Genomic DNA, 13,173 nt, shown 5'->3' with positions numbered 1-13,173 from the left:
GACAGTGAATGTTTCAAACCACTAGGCATTGAAAAAGTATCATAATGATACAAAAGTTGGTAAGAGTGGAAGAGGCAGTTGCAGAAAATATTACTTAAATTTCCCACCAGACAATTCATCAAAATGACTCATCTTTACTGAAGAAAGGGCAAAACGTACTTTGTGGAAAAACTGCTTTTCTTGACAAAAGTAGAAAAAGAATTGTAGAAACAATATCATGACCTGCTGTACTGCAAACAAAGTAGCAGTTTCAGAAAAAAATGCAATGCTCTTTGTAAATCTACAATTTGGTTACTTTTGTTTTCCATTTAGCAATATGGTAGCTTTCTGTAGTAGCAGCATTTTGCACCTTCTTTCTTCCTTTCATGTCTTCTGCAATGTAATAATTTTATGAAGCTATTATTCAATGAGTTTGTTGTTCCAGCTTACCTCTGAATACAGTCAATGCACAGAAATACTTGCTTCTTGGTTAGAACTCACAGATTTAAGTTTTCAGATTTAGCATTATAGAAATGACTTTAAACTTTGTGTAACCCGTTTCTTTATAACAGCAGAATGGCATAAAGCCTGATTCATTGAAGAGGTCAGTGCCCCATTTTGTCAGAGAGTCGTAGTCCTTTTTCTTTTGCCAAATTAAGGGCCAGCTAAAACTCCATAAACAGCCCTTTCTACAACAGCTCCTCTGCATTTTCACAGCAGCAGTGTCACCTGCTGTTCTAAACAGAGGGTTGAAGAGGCACAGCAATTCATTGCCATTCATTAGGATTACTGTTATTAACTACAGTCTTTTTTGTGTCAGTGCTTAAATACCCAGAAGTGTGTGGTGTTGACGTGTTTGTGATCTTTAATGCTGTACTGATTTAGCTTTGACCTTTTAAAAATCATTATTATTATTACTATTACTACCAGGAATTCAGTGGAATAATGTGCACCAGTCGATGGCACAAGGAGGATACATGACCTTTGGGTGGATGTGCTGGATGATGTTCTTTGATTCCATTTTATATTTGATAGGTGGCTGGTATTTCAGCAATATTATTCCTGGTAAGATCATGGAGTTGTTCTTATTTCATGTTTTTGAAGAAGTTATTGAATGGAATGGATAGAATTGTCTTTCCTCATTGTATGCAACTAAAACAAAAACATATCTTTTTCTGAGTTGAGGTTTTGATGTGCAAGACTGGGTAAGAAAGTCCTCCTACATACATAAATATTGAGTAGTGCTAACACATGGACTAGAATTTGTAGCCAGTCATGAAATATCTTTTGTTTGCTTATAGGGATGACTGATATTTGAAGGGCTTAGGAATTTGTTGGTACTTCATAGTAACAGAGGTCAGTCCAGTAGCAAATGTTCCTGTGAAAATGGTGAATCTTCTGGGTCAGTACTTGGGCTGAAACCCATGAACAACAGCAAGTTTTCAGATCACAAAGACTTCAAACTGCCTCATAACTGTATCTTGCTCCCAGTCAGTCCACAGTCCAATACATAAAGAAAACAAATTAACTTTGAAGTATATTTTCAGAAAGTAGTGGGATTTTTTTTTACATTAACCAAGTTTTATGAATATTATTGAGTTGGTTGATGCATTTTTAATCGTATAATAATTTAATTAATGCCTCACTAGCTGTTTGAAATTTACCTTTCCTCTGATTTGCATATGTCACCTTTTCTTCCAGCTACTCTGTATTTGCTTTAAAAATACAAAAATAAAAATGAATTTTGCCTTGAAAGATAGGGGTGTGTGTGGAATATACAACTGAATTTTACAAACTTCAGCTTAAATTGACACCTGTCCTTCAGTGTCAATGAAATGCAACTCCAAACACACTGAGTATGCATTGTGTGATCCGTAAGTGAAGCCTGGAAAGATTGGGCAATGCCAAAGTTTATGTTGTGTGTAGGAGCATATTTTTACCCTTTCTGTTTGCGTGCTACAATAAATGTTTCTTACGCTGGCTGATTTGTTTAAGTTGTGCAGAGAGTAATGAGAGAATAATTTTTAATGACTGGTGCAATGGATTATTGTTATAATAAAAAAAAAACCTCTTTGCCTTGGCAGGCCATTTGGTGCATTTTCTCTCCTCTAGGTTACAAGATTATGTTAGGCTGTGCCTACGTATTGTTAAGTCTATGATTCTGTTACACTTTAAAGCTGATTTGGAGATAGGGTAAAGCACAGTATCACTGAGCATTGATTATTTTATGGCAGGACCTGGTGATATGGCCAAATGACTTTTTTCCACTTTATTAAGGTTTGTTAAGTGCAGCTAAGAGTTTGAGCTAATTAAATGGTCTATCCAGCTCTTTAAGTAATGATAGGACATTAGTAGTCTACAAACAAATATGAAATTACTATAAATTTTGCAACAGTTTCTATCAAAATTATCATCTAGGAAAATTTGGATTAAAGAACCGATGGTACTTTCCTTTTACTGCTTCCTACTGGAAGAACCTGTGGGGTACAGAGAGGAGGAAGAGACATTACCTGAATTCTAATATGTTTTTCTTCAATGAAAACTTCCAAGAAAAAGGTTTGTAGTCATAATAGAATTTTAATAATGGCTCTTTTCTGAATGGTGTGCTGATTTTGCTCAATCTGCTTTTGTCATTGCTTGGTCCTATATTATGTGTTTAGATATTGTCCATTTCTCTCCTCCATTATATAGTGTATACTATGAACATTATATACTGTTAATTGTGCTGTCACCTGTAATGCTTGAATCATTCAATTAAAACTATTGTACACAAATATTTAAGAAAACTCTTTAAAAAATGTAAAATAAGTATCTCTTGGGTTCATCCTGTCCCTGTGTATTGCCTCTTCGCTTTGTCAGGATCTTCTGAAGTTCCTTGAACCCTTTCATACTGCTACTGAATCTGAAAAGTGTTGTGATCTATTAACTTTTTATTTTCCTGCAGTTTGATTTTCTTCTTCCTCCTCTGCTGTTTTTATTTGTTTCTTGTTTCAGTGGAAACATTAACTTTGTTCATTACTTTCCCTTCTATTTCTTATTTCCCTCTTCTATAATCACTGTTCTTTCTGTCTCTGCTTCTTAGCCTTTTGTTTAAAAAGCTACTGTTATTGTAACTAATTTTTATCTGCCTCCAGATACTTTCACTGCTCTTCTATTTCTTTGTTCACTTGCTTAAAATTAATTTAGATTTTTAGGGGTTTTTCCCCTCTCAGGTCTCTTTAAGGACTTTCTCACATTTCATTTATGTTTTGTGAATGAAGGAGTAAGTCAGTCTCACCTATATTCCCTTTTGGGTCTTAGAACAACATGATGGTTTGTTGTGGTTTTTTTGGAAGTTACGGTAGCTTGGAAATGATCCAGTTGTCTGTAGCATAGGTGAAGAAGCTGAACAGCTCAGCAGTTTTATGTATTAGTACCTCCTAGAGGAGGGCAAACTTAAAAATGTCTTGAGGTTCATTTAAACATCTGTAGAAAAGCTATCAGTATGAATTTTGTCTGAATTTCTGCACTTTGGAACAATTCCATTTTGTTGAGATGATTGTCTCTGGTCCTTACTTAAAATGAAGAATTTCAGTGTTTCCCCTTGGGTTCATCACATCCTCTGTGGAAAGCGAAGAAAAAAACCTCTCCTCTGCCTGAAAAGTTACTAGTGTGGTCTCTGGTTCAAGCCACCCAAGTGATTGCCTACAACTTTGTGGATCTGTTCATCTCACTTCTCCTCTGTTTAAACTGATGCACATCACGTGCTCGATAGCAAATTGCTTGTGTGTGAACTCTAACACTGCCATGCATGCAAAGGAACTTGCTCTCTTTCATAAGAATTGGGCGTCATTGTACTGATAAATGCATTCATGGATAATTTGCTTGGAACAGCAACGTGACTTGCTCCTGGGCTATTTCTGCATTTGTTCCATATAGCCCAGGTAAGGGCTGGTTCAGTGGGGGTGGAAAGCACTTTGGAAATCAGAGGTGTGTCAGGGAAGGGCTGGAGTGGACGTCCTACGAGCTGGAACTACGACTAGAGTAGGGCTGGCAGAGACCTGGGTGCTGAGTACCCACTTGGAACTCCCCTTAGGAGAAGTCCTAGGGTGATCAATTTACTGCTTGCAAGTAATTTGGAGCTCAGCCTCTGAATCTTACCTGAGATACATTGTCTGAGGCTCACTCTGTACCTTAAGTTTAATTTAGGAAGCAATGTAAAGGGCATGAATAATGTTTGTTGGTGGGTTTAGTCTCCAGATCAAAAGATAGAGAAGCTAACTGGTTCATGGGTAGAAGGACCTCAGAAATGTCACAACTACTGGTAGTGCCTTGCTGGAAGGTAACCTCACGCTTCTGGCAAAAGTTCTTTCTAAACTTAAAATTATGAAAGGAGCAAAAAGCTTCTTCATTCACAGCCTAAACAAACCAATCCTTGAAATCATTATATCATTTTTTATTTATAATTTGATTTATATAATTTTATATATTTCTATATAAAGCATAATTCTATCTTCTGGTAATATTTATATTTTATTTAATTATATAAAATGATTACATAAAATAAAAATATAACTATAAATAAAATATAAGAATATATACATTATATATTTTGATATATAAAATATATATTAAAAAGGATAATTTTCTCTTCTTATAATTCTCATCCATAACAGTATTTATTTCTTTGGACTAGCATTCCAATTTGGCTTGCCTCTGTTTAAAAAGAAAAAAAAAAAAAAACCACTGCCAAATTTCTCAGTTGTAATGAGTCAATAAAATATTACATGTTAATAATATATTTATGGGGCTGATGATTAACTGTATTCATGTTTGGAAAGTAGTGCCAACCTTTCCTCCTGACATAGAAAGGAAGTCAACTTTATCTGCGTCATATGATCATCTCAGTTTGCTGAGCCGATTAACTCAGTGAGAAAAATGCTGGTTATCTACTTGCATTGAGGACCTTTGAACTATGTTTAGACTAGACTGCTGCTCTGAATCGTTTTGCAAAGAGATCTGCTTTGCTTTATTGACTGAGGGAATTAAGAGGATTAACTCACTATGCCTGTTAACGCTATGTTAATGTTATGTGCCTGAAACTGGATGGCATATATGGAGTAGTTCACACAGAATTTTCTCATACTTATGGGCATAAAACAATGATTCAAGCAACGTTATTATAAGTGTTTTTTCTACTAGAAATAAAATATAACAACTATTTTATGACTCTATCGAGACGTATGTGGACATGCACGCAACTTGGCATAATTGTTTTAGGTTGCTTTTTAAAACTGGAAATAGACCAAATTCTTAGCACATATTAACTGGCATGGTATCTTTGTTTTCACTGGAGCTTATGTCAAGTTTGGAGCATCTGCACATCTGTTCCAGGCTTTGGTAAATGGCAACAGGGATTAAGTTAATTTGTTATTCCCTATATGCACACACACATATGTTTAGATTCAGCAGCCCTCTTGATCTGCTGCTCTTCCCCATACAGACACAGCACCTCCAAGTTGGAAAGGCCCTTGCATCGAAGGAGCCACCATTGGTGTCGTGCTGCTGTCTCTCACCAAAGAGCACGTGGATGGCCAGAAGGCTGCTGTTAAAGACCTCAGCCTCACTTTCCATAGAGGTCAGATAACAGCGCTCCTGGGACCTAATGGAGCTGGCAAGACAACAGTCATGTAAGTCTGCCATGTAACGCTATTACACTCCCCTCTGATCTCTACTATGCTTTCTCACTTCAAAATGTTTGTGAACTCTTTCTTAAGCCTTTTTTTTCCAAATAAATATTTAATAGCACATGGAGAGTGAAGGCTATATATCTACGACAAAAGCAATGTAATGAATAGAGAACTGGGTCCTCTGTGCCACTGAAACCATGATGTAATAGTTCAGGAGCAGCTTAAGTAGGAGCTGGGCATGTCTAGTTGTGGAGTTGAACACATCTCAGGGAAGTGTTCTTTTCTGGCATCCCATGTGTACTCCTATCACAAGGAGAGTGTGGAGTTTTATGGGGTTTTGTGCTTTGCTCCCAGAGGTTGCAAGGGACTTCTTTCTTGGCAGTTGACCAGAAACGAAAATGACAAAATGAAAATGACATTTAAAAATGCCTCAGTTAAGAAGTCTATGTTTTTCTACCTTTATGTTAACTATGATCAGCTTTAATAAAACCAGTGATGCAGGATGGGACCCAATTAGGATTACTCCTCAGCTAGAATGCACACGTGAAAAAGGAAACAATGGTCTGTTGTATTTGGTTGAGAAAAAATGGATTTTGATCTGGAAGTAAGGAAATGAAGGATTGTTGAGATCTTGGTTTAAAAAAAAAAAAAAGACAAACAACCCCCCCAAAACATTTGCGGTGTTTCTATAACTATCCTCAACTGAATTGCTGTTGCTCTAAGGATGCGCCTCAGGAAATCCAAGTGTGAGCTATGTAATACAGTCACTACACATGATCTTGCTGATTTTTTTTTTCTTTTCTTGTATCAGATCACTGTTGACTGGTCTGTATCCACCGAGCTCTGGTACCATTATTATTAATGGAAAGGACATACGTTCTGATCTGGCTGCCATCAGGACAGAGCTGGGTGTTTGCCCACAGTATGACGTCCTGTTCAACGTACTAACGGTGCGAGAACATCTACTGCTTTATGGATCAGTGAAAGCACCTGGCTGGACAAAGGAACGGTTGAATCAGCAAGTCAGTGGGTCAGTTTTCCTTTCATTTGTTGAAATCTGTCAAGTAAATTAGTAGTGTCTATTGCAAGCCACTGAAACAAGAAAGTGCTAAAGCAAAATTGCAAGTAGAAGCAAATGGAAACTGCAGGTTTTCCATGAATTTTTATCACACTTCATGTTCTGAAATTGTGCCTTGAAAATAGATTTCCTAGTTTCTAACCTTTACTTGAATATATTTGTAGTTAAACTGTCAATGTTTAAAAACCTGATATTACAGAACCATCAAATAATCATGTTTTGACTGGAGTGGAGATGGTTAGCCTGGTAGCAGCTGTAGTGGTTCCTGCCTCATGCTGTCTGCCTTACCTCCCTCCTTGCTGGAGAGGCAGGTAGAAAGTAAACTGTTATGTGTTCGCCCTGAGTTTTCAGATAAGTCAACACTGACTTTATGTATTTATTATCCTGTATTCCCTCACCTGCAGTAGAGAGAAGACTGGAAAACCATAAAAGGCAGGTAAAGGCAGTGCTTGTTACAGTCTTTTTAAATAGGCCATCATCTTCTTCCTTCGTCAAATTCAGACTTTAAATGTGTTTAATAAGTGAAGAGGTTTCAAAACAAACAATCCAATAGGAAAAACAAGTCAGAGCTCTGACAAAACCTCAGAGGATTTGCCACTTGTCAGGTTGAGAATGTTTGCTAGTGTTTTTAGGCTGCTATTTCTTTGATATAGGATAAGATCTTCATTTTTGCATCATGTATATTAAACTACTAGTAAACCATCCAAGGTGAGATCTTGTTCACTAATAGCAAACTGCATTTTCTGAACTTTAGAAATAAAATGTATACTCTCCTACTAGTGTGGCAGTGTAAATAGTTTCTGTTTGCCTTCTGATTCATGCTAGACTGTGTGGAGGGCTGGGCACTTCCACACTTCAATGGAACTAAATGCCAAGTTGATGGACTTCTCTTTAAGTGTACAGTTAGGCATATGCAGACACATTTGTGGCAAAGTGGCTTTCCTTTTTAGTAGCTATCGTAAAAGCCTGTTAATTTAAAATTTTGATGTGAAAAATCTCTCGTGTGGGACACTGCATACTCTAGAAACAAGAGAAACAACTCTCTAGAACAACAAAGACAAACCAAACAGTCTTTGGTTAAAATTTATGCAAAATAATATCCTGTATTTTATTGTACTTAGACTGCTGAATTGTAATTTCAGCAGCAGTCTGTCATACTAATGGCACATAAGAATACTCGGAACTTTGCAAGCCTCGCTACTAAGAAAAAATTAATTTTTTTTAAAGGCAATGAATGCTTTAAAATACTTCAGAGAAATTAGAAAAGCAACAAAACAATGAAACAAAATTTGCTTTTTATTAAGCAAAAAAAGATGGCTTCTAAAGAGATTAAGAATAATTTTTCTGGATATATATCTATACAACAATTATAGAAACCTGTTTTCTTAAAAATGAAAAATTCTCTCAGGGTAAATGGCATGGTTTATAGACTGCACATTCACTCAAATGATTCAGGAGATTAGCTTAGGACTGTTGAGCCTTTTATGTCTTGCTTGCCCTGCTGATAGCAACTGAAAGCTTTTAGGTCAATGACTGGATGTTCAATGTGATGAAAAATAAATTGATGGTCTTTCAGTGCTACCTTTATTGAGCATGTTTCCACACACTGCTCAGATACAAGATCATCAGAGGGCACGGGCTGAATAGGCAATATCTGTAAGGTATTTCCCAGTCCTTAACACAGGAATCAGATTAGGTTGGATTAGGTAGTATTATTCTATCTAGGGATCACCAATCTGTTTACTTCACAGAAACATTTCTTCAAAAAAAAACCAAAGAAAAAAAAAAGCAGCAGTGTTACCTTATTTACTTGTCATGGTTTAACCTCAGTTGGCAACTGAGCACCACGCAGCCGCTCGCTCACTCCCCCCGCAGTGGGATGGGGGAGAGAATTGGAAGGGTAAAAGTGAGAAAACTCGTGGGTTGAGATAAAGACAGTTTAATAGGGAAAACAAAAGCCGCGCACGCAAGCAAAGCAAAACAAGGAATTCATTCACTACTTCCCATGGGCAGGCAGGTGTTCAGCCATCTCCAGGAAAGCAGGGCTCCATCACGCGTAACGGTGACTTGGGAAGACAAACGCCATCACTCCAAACGTCCCCCCCTTCCTTCTTCTTCCCCCAGCTTTATATACTGAGCATGACGTCCCATGGTATGGAATATCCCTGTGGCCAGTTTGGGTCAGCTGTCCTGGCTGTGTCCCCTCCCAGCTTCTTGTGCACCTCCAGCCTTCTCAGTCAGTAGAGCACGAGAAACTGAAAAGTCCTTGGCCAGTGTAAGCACTACCTAGCAACAACTAAAACATCGGTGCCTTATCAATTTTGTTCCCATCCTAAATCCAAAACCCAGCACTGTACCAGCTACTAGGAAGGAAATTAACTCTACCCCTGCCGAAACCAGGACATTACTTCAAAAGACTCTGCACTTCCTAAAAACTCAGACATTTTTTAAGGTTCTTTAGGCAGTTGCAAAAACTGAAGCACTGTTTGAATTATGAAACTAATGATCTTTACCATGGTTTAAGAGGCTATAATCTAGAGTTTGCTGAAATCATTGGACAAACTGGTATTTATTTTATTGGACTTAATTTCAAAATTGTCTGTTCTTATCCTGCACAATACTTATCCAGAATTTATATTTCAGGTGGTGATGAGTGTTTATACTTTGTAGGTAAAGAGATCATTTGTCTTCTATTCATTTTTGTCACCAAATTGTATAATCAGTCAGAGGTAGTGTTTCTTCCACTTTCCATTTACAGTGAATTTTCACTAATTCTGCTCTGAGTGGACGTGATGTGACTGCAAAAACTTTTTCAAAATTGGTCCCATTTCTGTACTCCTATTTCAGAGCTCTGGAAGATGTGGATTTATCCCAACATCAGTACAAACCTGTTGGAGCCCTTTCTGGGGGAATGAAAAGGAGGCTGTCAATTGCCATCTCCTTTATTGGAAACTCAAAGACAGTTGTTCTAGATGAGCCCACCAGTGGAGTAGATCCATGTTCTCGCCGTAGCATCTGGGATGTTCTTCTGAAGTACAAATCCGGTACAAAGCTTATACACATAATTTTCTGCTTATTTTCCTTTCTGGAATTCTGTTTCAATAAATTTAAACAGGGTAGTCAGGATATTAGTATTGCTATTCAGTAACTAAATACATTAATTTCAGAGATAACATTTAATCAAACTTGGGAAACTTTAAAGCAGCCAAGTGAGATTGCAAGAACTACCTGCTGTCTCACAGAAAGGTGTCTAATCTAACAGAATATTGAGTTTAGTTCTGAGTCCTGTCCTGAAGTTTCGCTTCTCTTACCTTTTTCTTTTTTGTTATATTCTCAAAATTATTTTCTGGTTTTCATTTCCCATTTTGCACGTATCTGTATATAGATGCATATATACTTGTAATGAAAATAGACTCATCAGTCAGTCTGCTACATTAATTTTTTAAGTGCCATAAAGTTAAAAACTGATTGTGGGAAGCAAACTCTTCAGCTAGTGAGTACTCAATGAGCTGTAATAACTCACAGTGAAAGATCCATTGAAACAGACACTGTTGTCATGTGGTTTTAAGGAATCTCTTAAGCTCTTAAAATGGCTTGAAGTTGTAATGGCTTAATACTGCTTACTATGTATAATACAAGGCAAAGCAAGTTTAGACCTGAATCTACTCAGACTGTAAATCTGAATGCAGGTTTTGTTTGTGTCTTGCAGTTATGTTTTGAAGGGACCTGAAACATGTTCCCTTAAGGTTAAAGGGAACCTTGTGAAAGCAAGATGTGTTTCTCTAGAAACCAGGTTTTGTAGACATGCACCAATCTTTCTGATGCAGGTTGCACACTGATCTTTACCACTCACCATCTTGATGAGGCAGAGGTGCTCAGCGATCGCATTGCCATCCTGCAACGTGGCCAGCTGAGGTGCTGTGGTTCTCCCTCTTATCTGAGAGAAACATATGGCCAGGGACACAGTCTAACACTCGTAAAAAAGGTATACTAAAAATGTACTGTACAGAACTTAACAGTGCCTGCTAAGTAATATCTGTGTATATTCTGAGGGAGCCATATGTCCCTGCCAGGAAGTAATATGTGATATAAATTATTAAAGAGCCAGCAAAACGTGTTTTTATCAGCTTTATTGGTTATTTTGAGTGGGTGGTGGTATTATTATTATTATTATTACCACTATTATTATTTAGAAGAACACAATGACATCTTTGAAAATTATGAATTTCAATATTTAGCGGAAAAGGGTTTTGTCTCACTGTTCTTTACTCCTGGGAAGTAGTCTCTGCGTCCCAGGTTTGATGCAGTATCATCAGTGGAAATTTTCCTGTATGAATTCTACTATCCAGTCTCATATTTCTTGTAGCATTTAATTTTTTGTTCATGATTATCTTTCTTTCCTCATAGCCATCATTGTTTGAAATCCAGGATCCAAAGCATATTGTTCAGGTCACATCTTTGGTACAGACCCACATCCCAGAAGCCTTCTTGAAAGAGAACAGTGGGACTGAGCTGACCTATGTGATTCCAGAAAGGGCAGATAAGACCTCTTTTAAAGGTCTTTTTCAGGCTTTAGATCAAAGCCTTCATAATTTACATGTGACTGGCTATGGCATTTCTGACACCACCTTGGAAGAGGTACTTTTAATTTTTCTGTTTAATGGCATTTTCTTGTTTAGAGAATCCTGTATTATCTTCCAGCTACTCTTATTGTATCTTTCATATTTCACAACAGTTTCTTGTGAGAAGCATGTTTTCTAAAAAAAAAAATAATCTCAGGCAAAATGTATACTTTATAGTTTTGCTGTACTGTTAATTTCAGCACCCACTCTACTATGACTTATTTCTTATTTCAAGAATCCGATGTGAACACTGAGGAACTGTGTAACTCTTAAATGTTTGCTTCTGCATTTACTTAAGGAAAATTTAATGTGTCATTGATTTAATGATTGATTGATTTAATGTGAACCACTGTTGTGGTCCTGGATCTCTAACATTGGAATAAGCTTTGAACTTGCAAGGCTGGAGGTTCAGTTCAGGTAGCTCTTTGGATGGAAAAAAATTGCTGAGAATACTCTCTGACTTACAAAGTTCTAAAGCTTAGGACTTAACAAAACTGTGTGGGGAAATCTCTAAAGAGTATTTTGTGTGTATACTTAGAGAGAGAGAGAGAGACACTTACATATATACACATGTATATATACACACACACTAATACACACACACACACACACATATGTGTGTGTATATATCCCAAACAGACCAGAGAAAGAGACTCTGTTATGCTTCTTCATCACTTCTGAATTTAGCTCTGTGTAAATAACCATATCAGTGAGAAGTTATTTTCCTTGGACTGTTTTTATCCCTACTATAACTTCTAAATATCAAGATTCCCTAAACCACCACTGTTCAAGTTCTATATTATAGATCCTCTTGAAAATATAATTTTTTCCACTTCAAGTGATGATAGGAAACTAATGTCAGTATTTTTTGATGCATAAAACACATCTATTTTTATTTGATGGCACAATTTATTCAGTATCACATTCTGAAACTGGTATCTCAGTTTCTCCAGTGATTACCAATAGTGTTAAAGACAGACAAGGTTGGACTGTTTTGTAACAGAAAACATAATATATGTTAGGAAAAAAACCCATAAAAATAATGAAATGCAGATTCCTGTGGAGTGATATTTTTTTATATACAGCAATAAATACTTAGTATAGAAAAAGGGTGTATCCCTTCTCCCTCTGTTACCTGGAAATGTATGAGATGATATGATGTAGTACTGTGGTCAGCTGGAACACAAGATCCCCCAGGGAAGATGCTCATCTTTCCTGGGTTTATGAACAGGATACACTTTAAGGCCTGCCAGACATCACTTATGCATTGTATGTTTACTGCGTGATCTAAACATATGGGAATTAATGGGGTCAGATATTTGAAACTGCATCAGCAGTTCTGGGTTTGTTTTGCAAGTTTAGAATTGTTCATCTTACATAACCTGTGGAAAAAATATAAATAGAACCCCAGTAATGCAAGTAAACCTAAAATGACAATGTTCATGAAATTTATTGAACCAATATGCCACCACATGGAGCTGCTGTATCCTGAAGTGGTCCACTGGGAGACATCTTTAGGACTTCATTGATTTGCTACATAGGTTTTTAGGACCCTGCACAAGCATAAAGGATCTGGTTTTGCACATTTGTTTTTAAACTGTAGTCTACCAGAATGATCTACCAGCAAGTATGTGGTTCCCTTTGAAATTAAGCTCTATACAACTAAGTTATTTATAAAGAAAAAAAAAAAAGTACGCATCTCTTCAGTGTTTCTCTTATAAATGACCACAGTACATAAAGCTAGTGTGGCACTCGCTTGCTATGGCGGGGGGTAGGGAGGAAAAAAATAAATCATACAAGTTTAATAAACATTATTACATAATGC

The 13,173-nt window shown here is 36.9% G+C and overlaps 1 protein-coding gene across 1 annotated transcript in view; it reads left to right on the top strand.

The window, feature by feature from the left end:
- ABCA13 (ATP-binding cassette, sub-family A (ABC1), member 13) overlaps positions 1-13,173 on the top strand; it is a 211,841-nt gene that overhangs the window by 90,473 nt on the left and 108,195 nt on the right. Inside the window, exons 31-37 of the mRNA XM_009330486.1 lie at positions 910-1,044; positions 2,398-2,535; positions 5,462-5,648; positions 6,460-6,678; positions 9,574-9,770; positions 10,554-10,711; positions 11,134-11,364. Of these exons, the coding sequence (XP_009328761.1) occupies positions 910-1,044; positions 2,398-2,535; positions 5,462-5,648; positions 6,460-6,678; positions 9,574-9,770; positions 10,554-10,711; positions 11,134-11,364 (1,265 nt within the window). The remainder of the gene's footprint in view (positions 1-909; positions 1,045-2,397; positions 2,536-5,461; positions 5,649-6,459; positions 6,679-9,573; positions 9,771-10,553; positions 10,712-11,133; positions 11,365-13,173) is intronic.

The sequence above is a fragment of the Pygoscelis adeliae genome, unplaced genomic scaffold (genome assembly GCF_000699105.1).
Source record: "Pygoscelis adeliae isolate BGI_AS28 unplaced genomic scaffold, ASM69910v1 Scaffold78, whole genome shotgun sequence".
Lineage (NCBI taxonomy): Eukaryota > Metazoa > Chordata > Aves > Sphenisciformes > Spheniscidae > Pygoscelis > Pygoscelis adeliae.
This window is presented reverse-complemented; position numbering and strand designations above follow the sequence as displayed.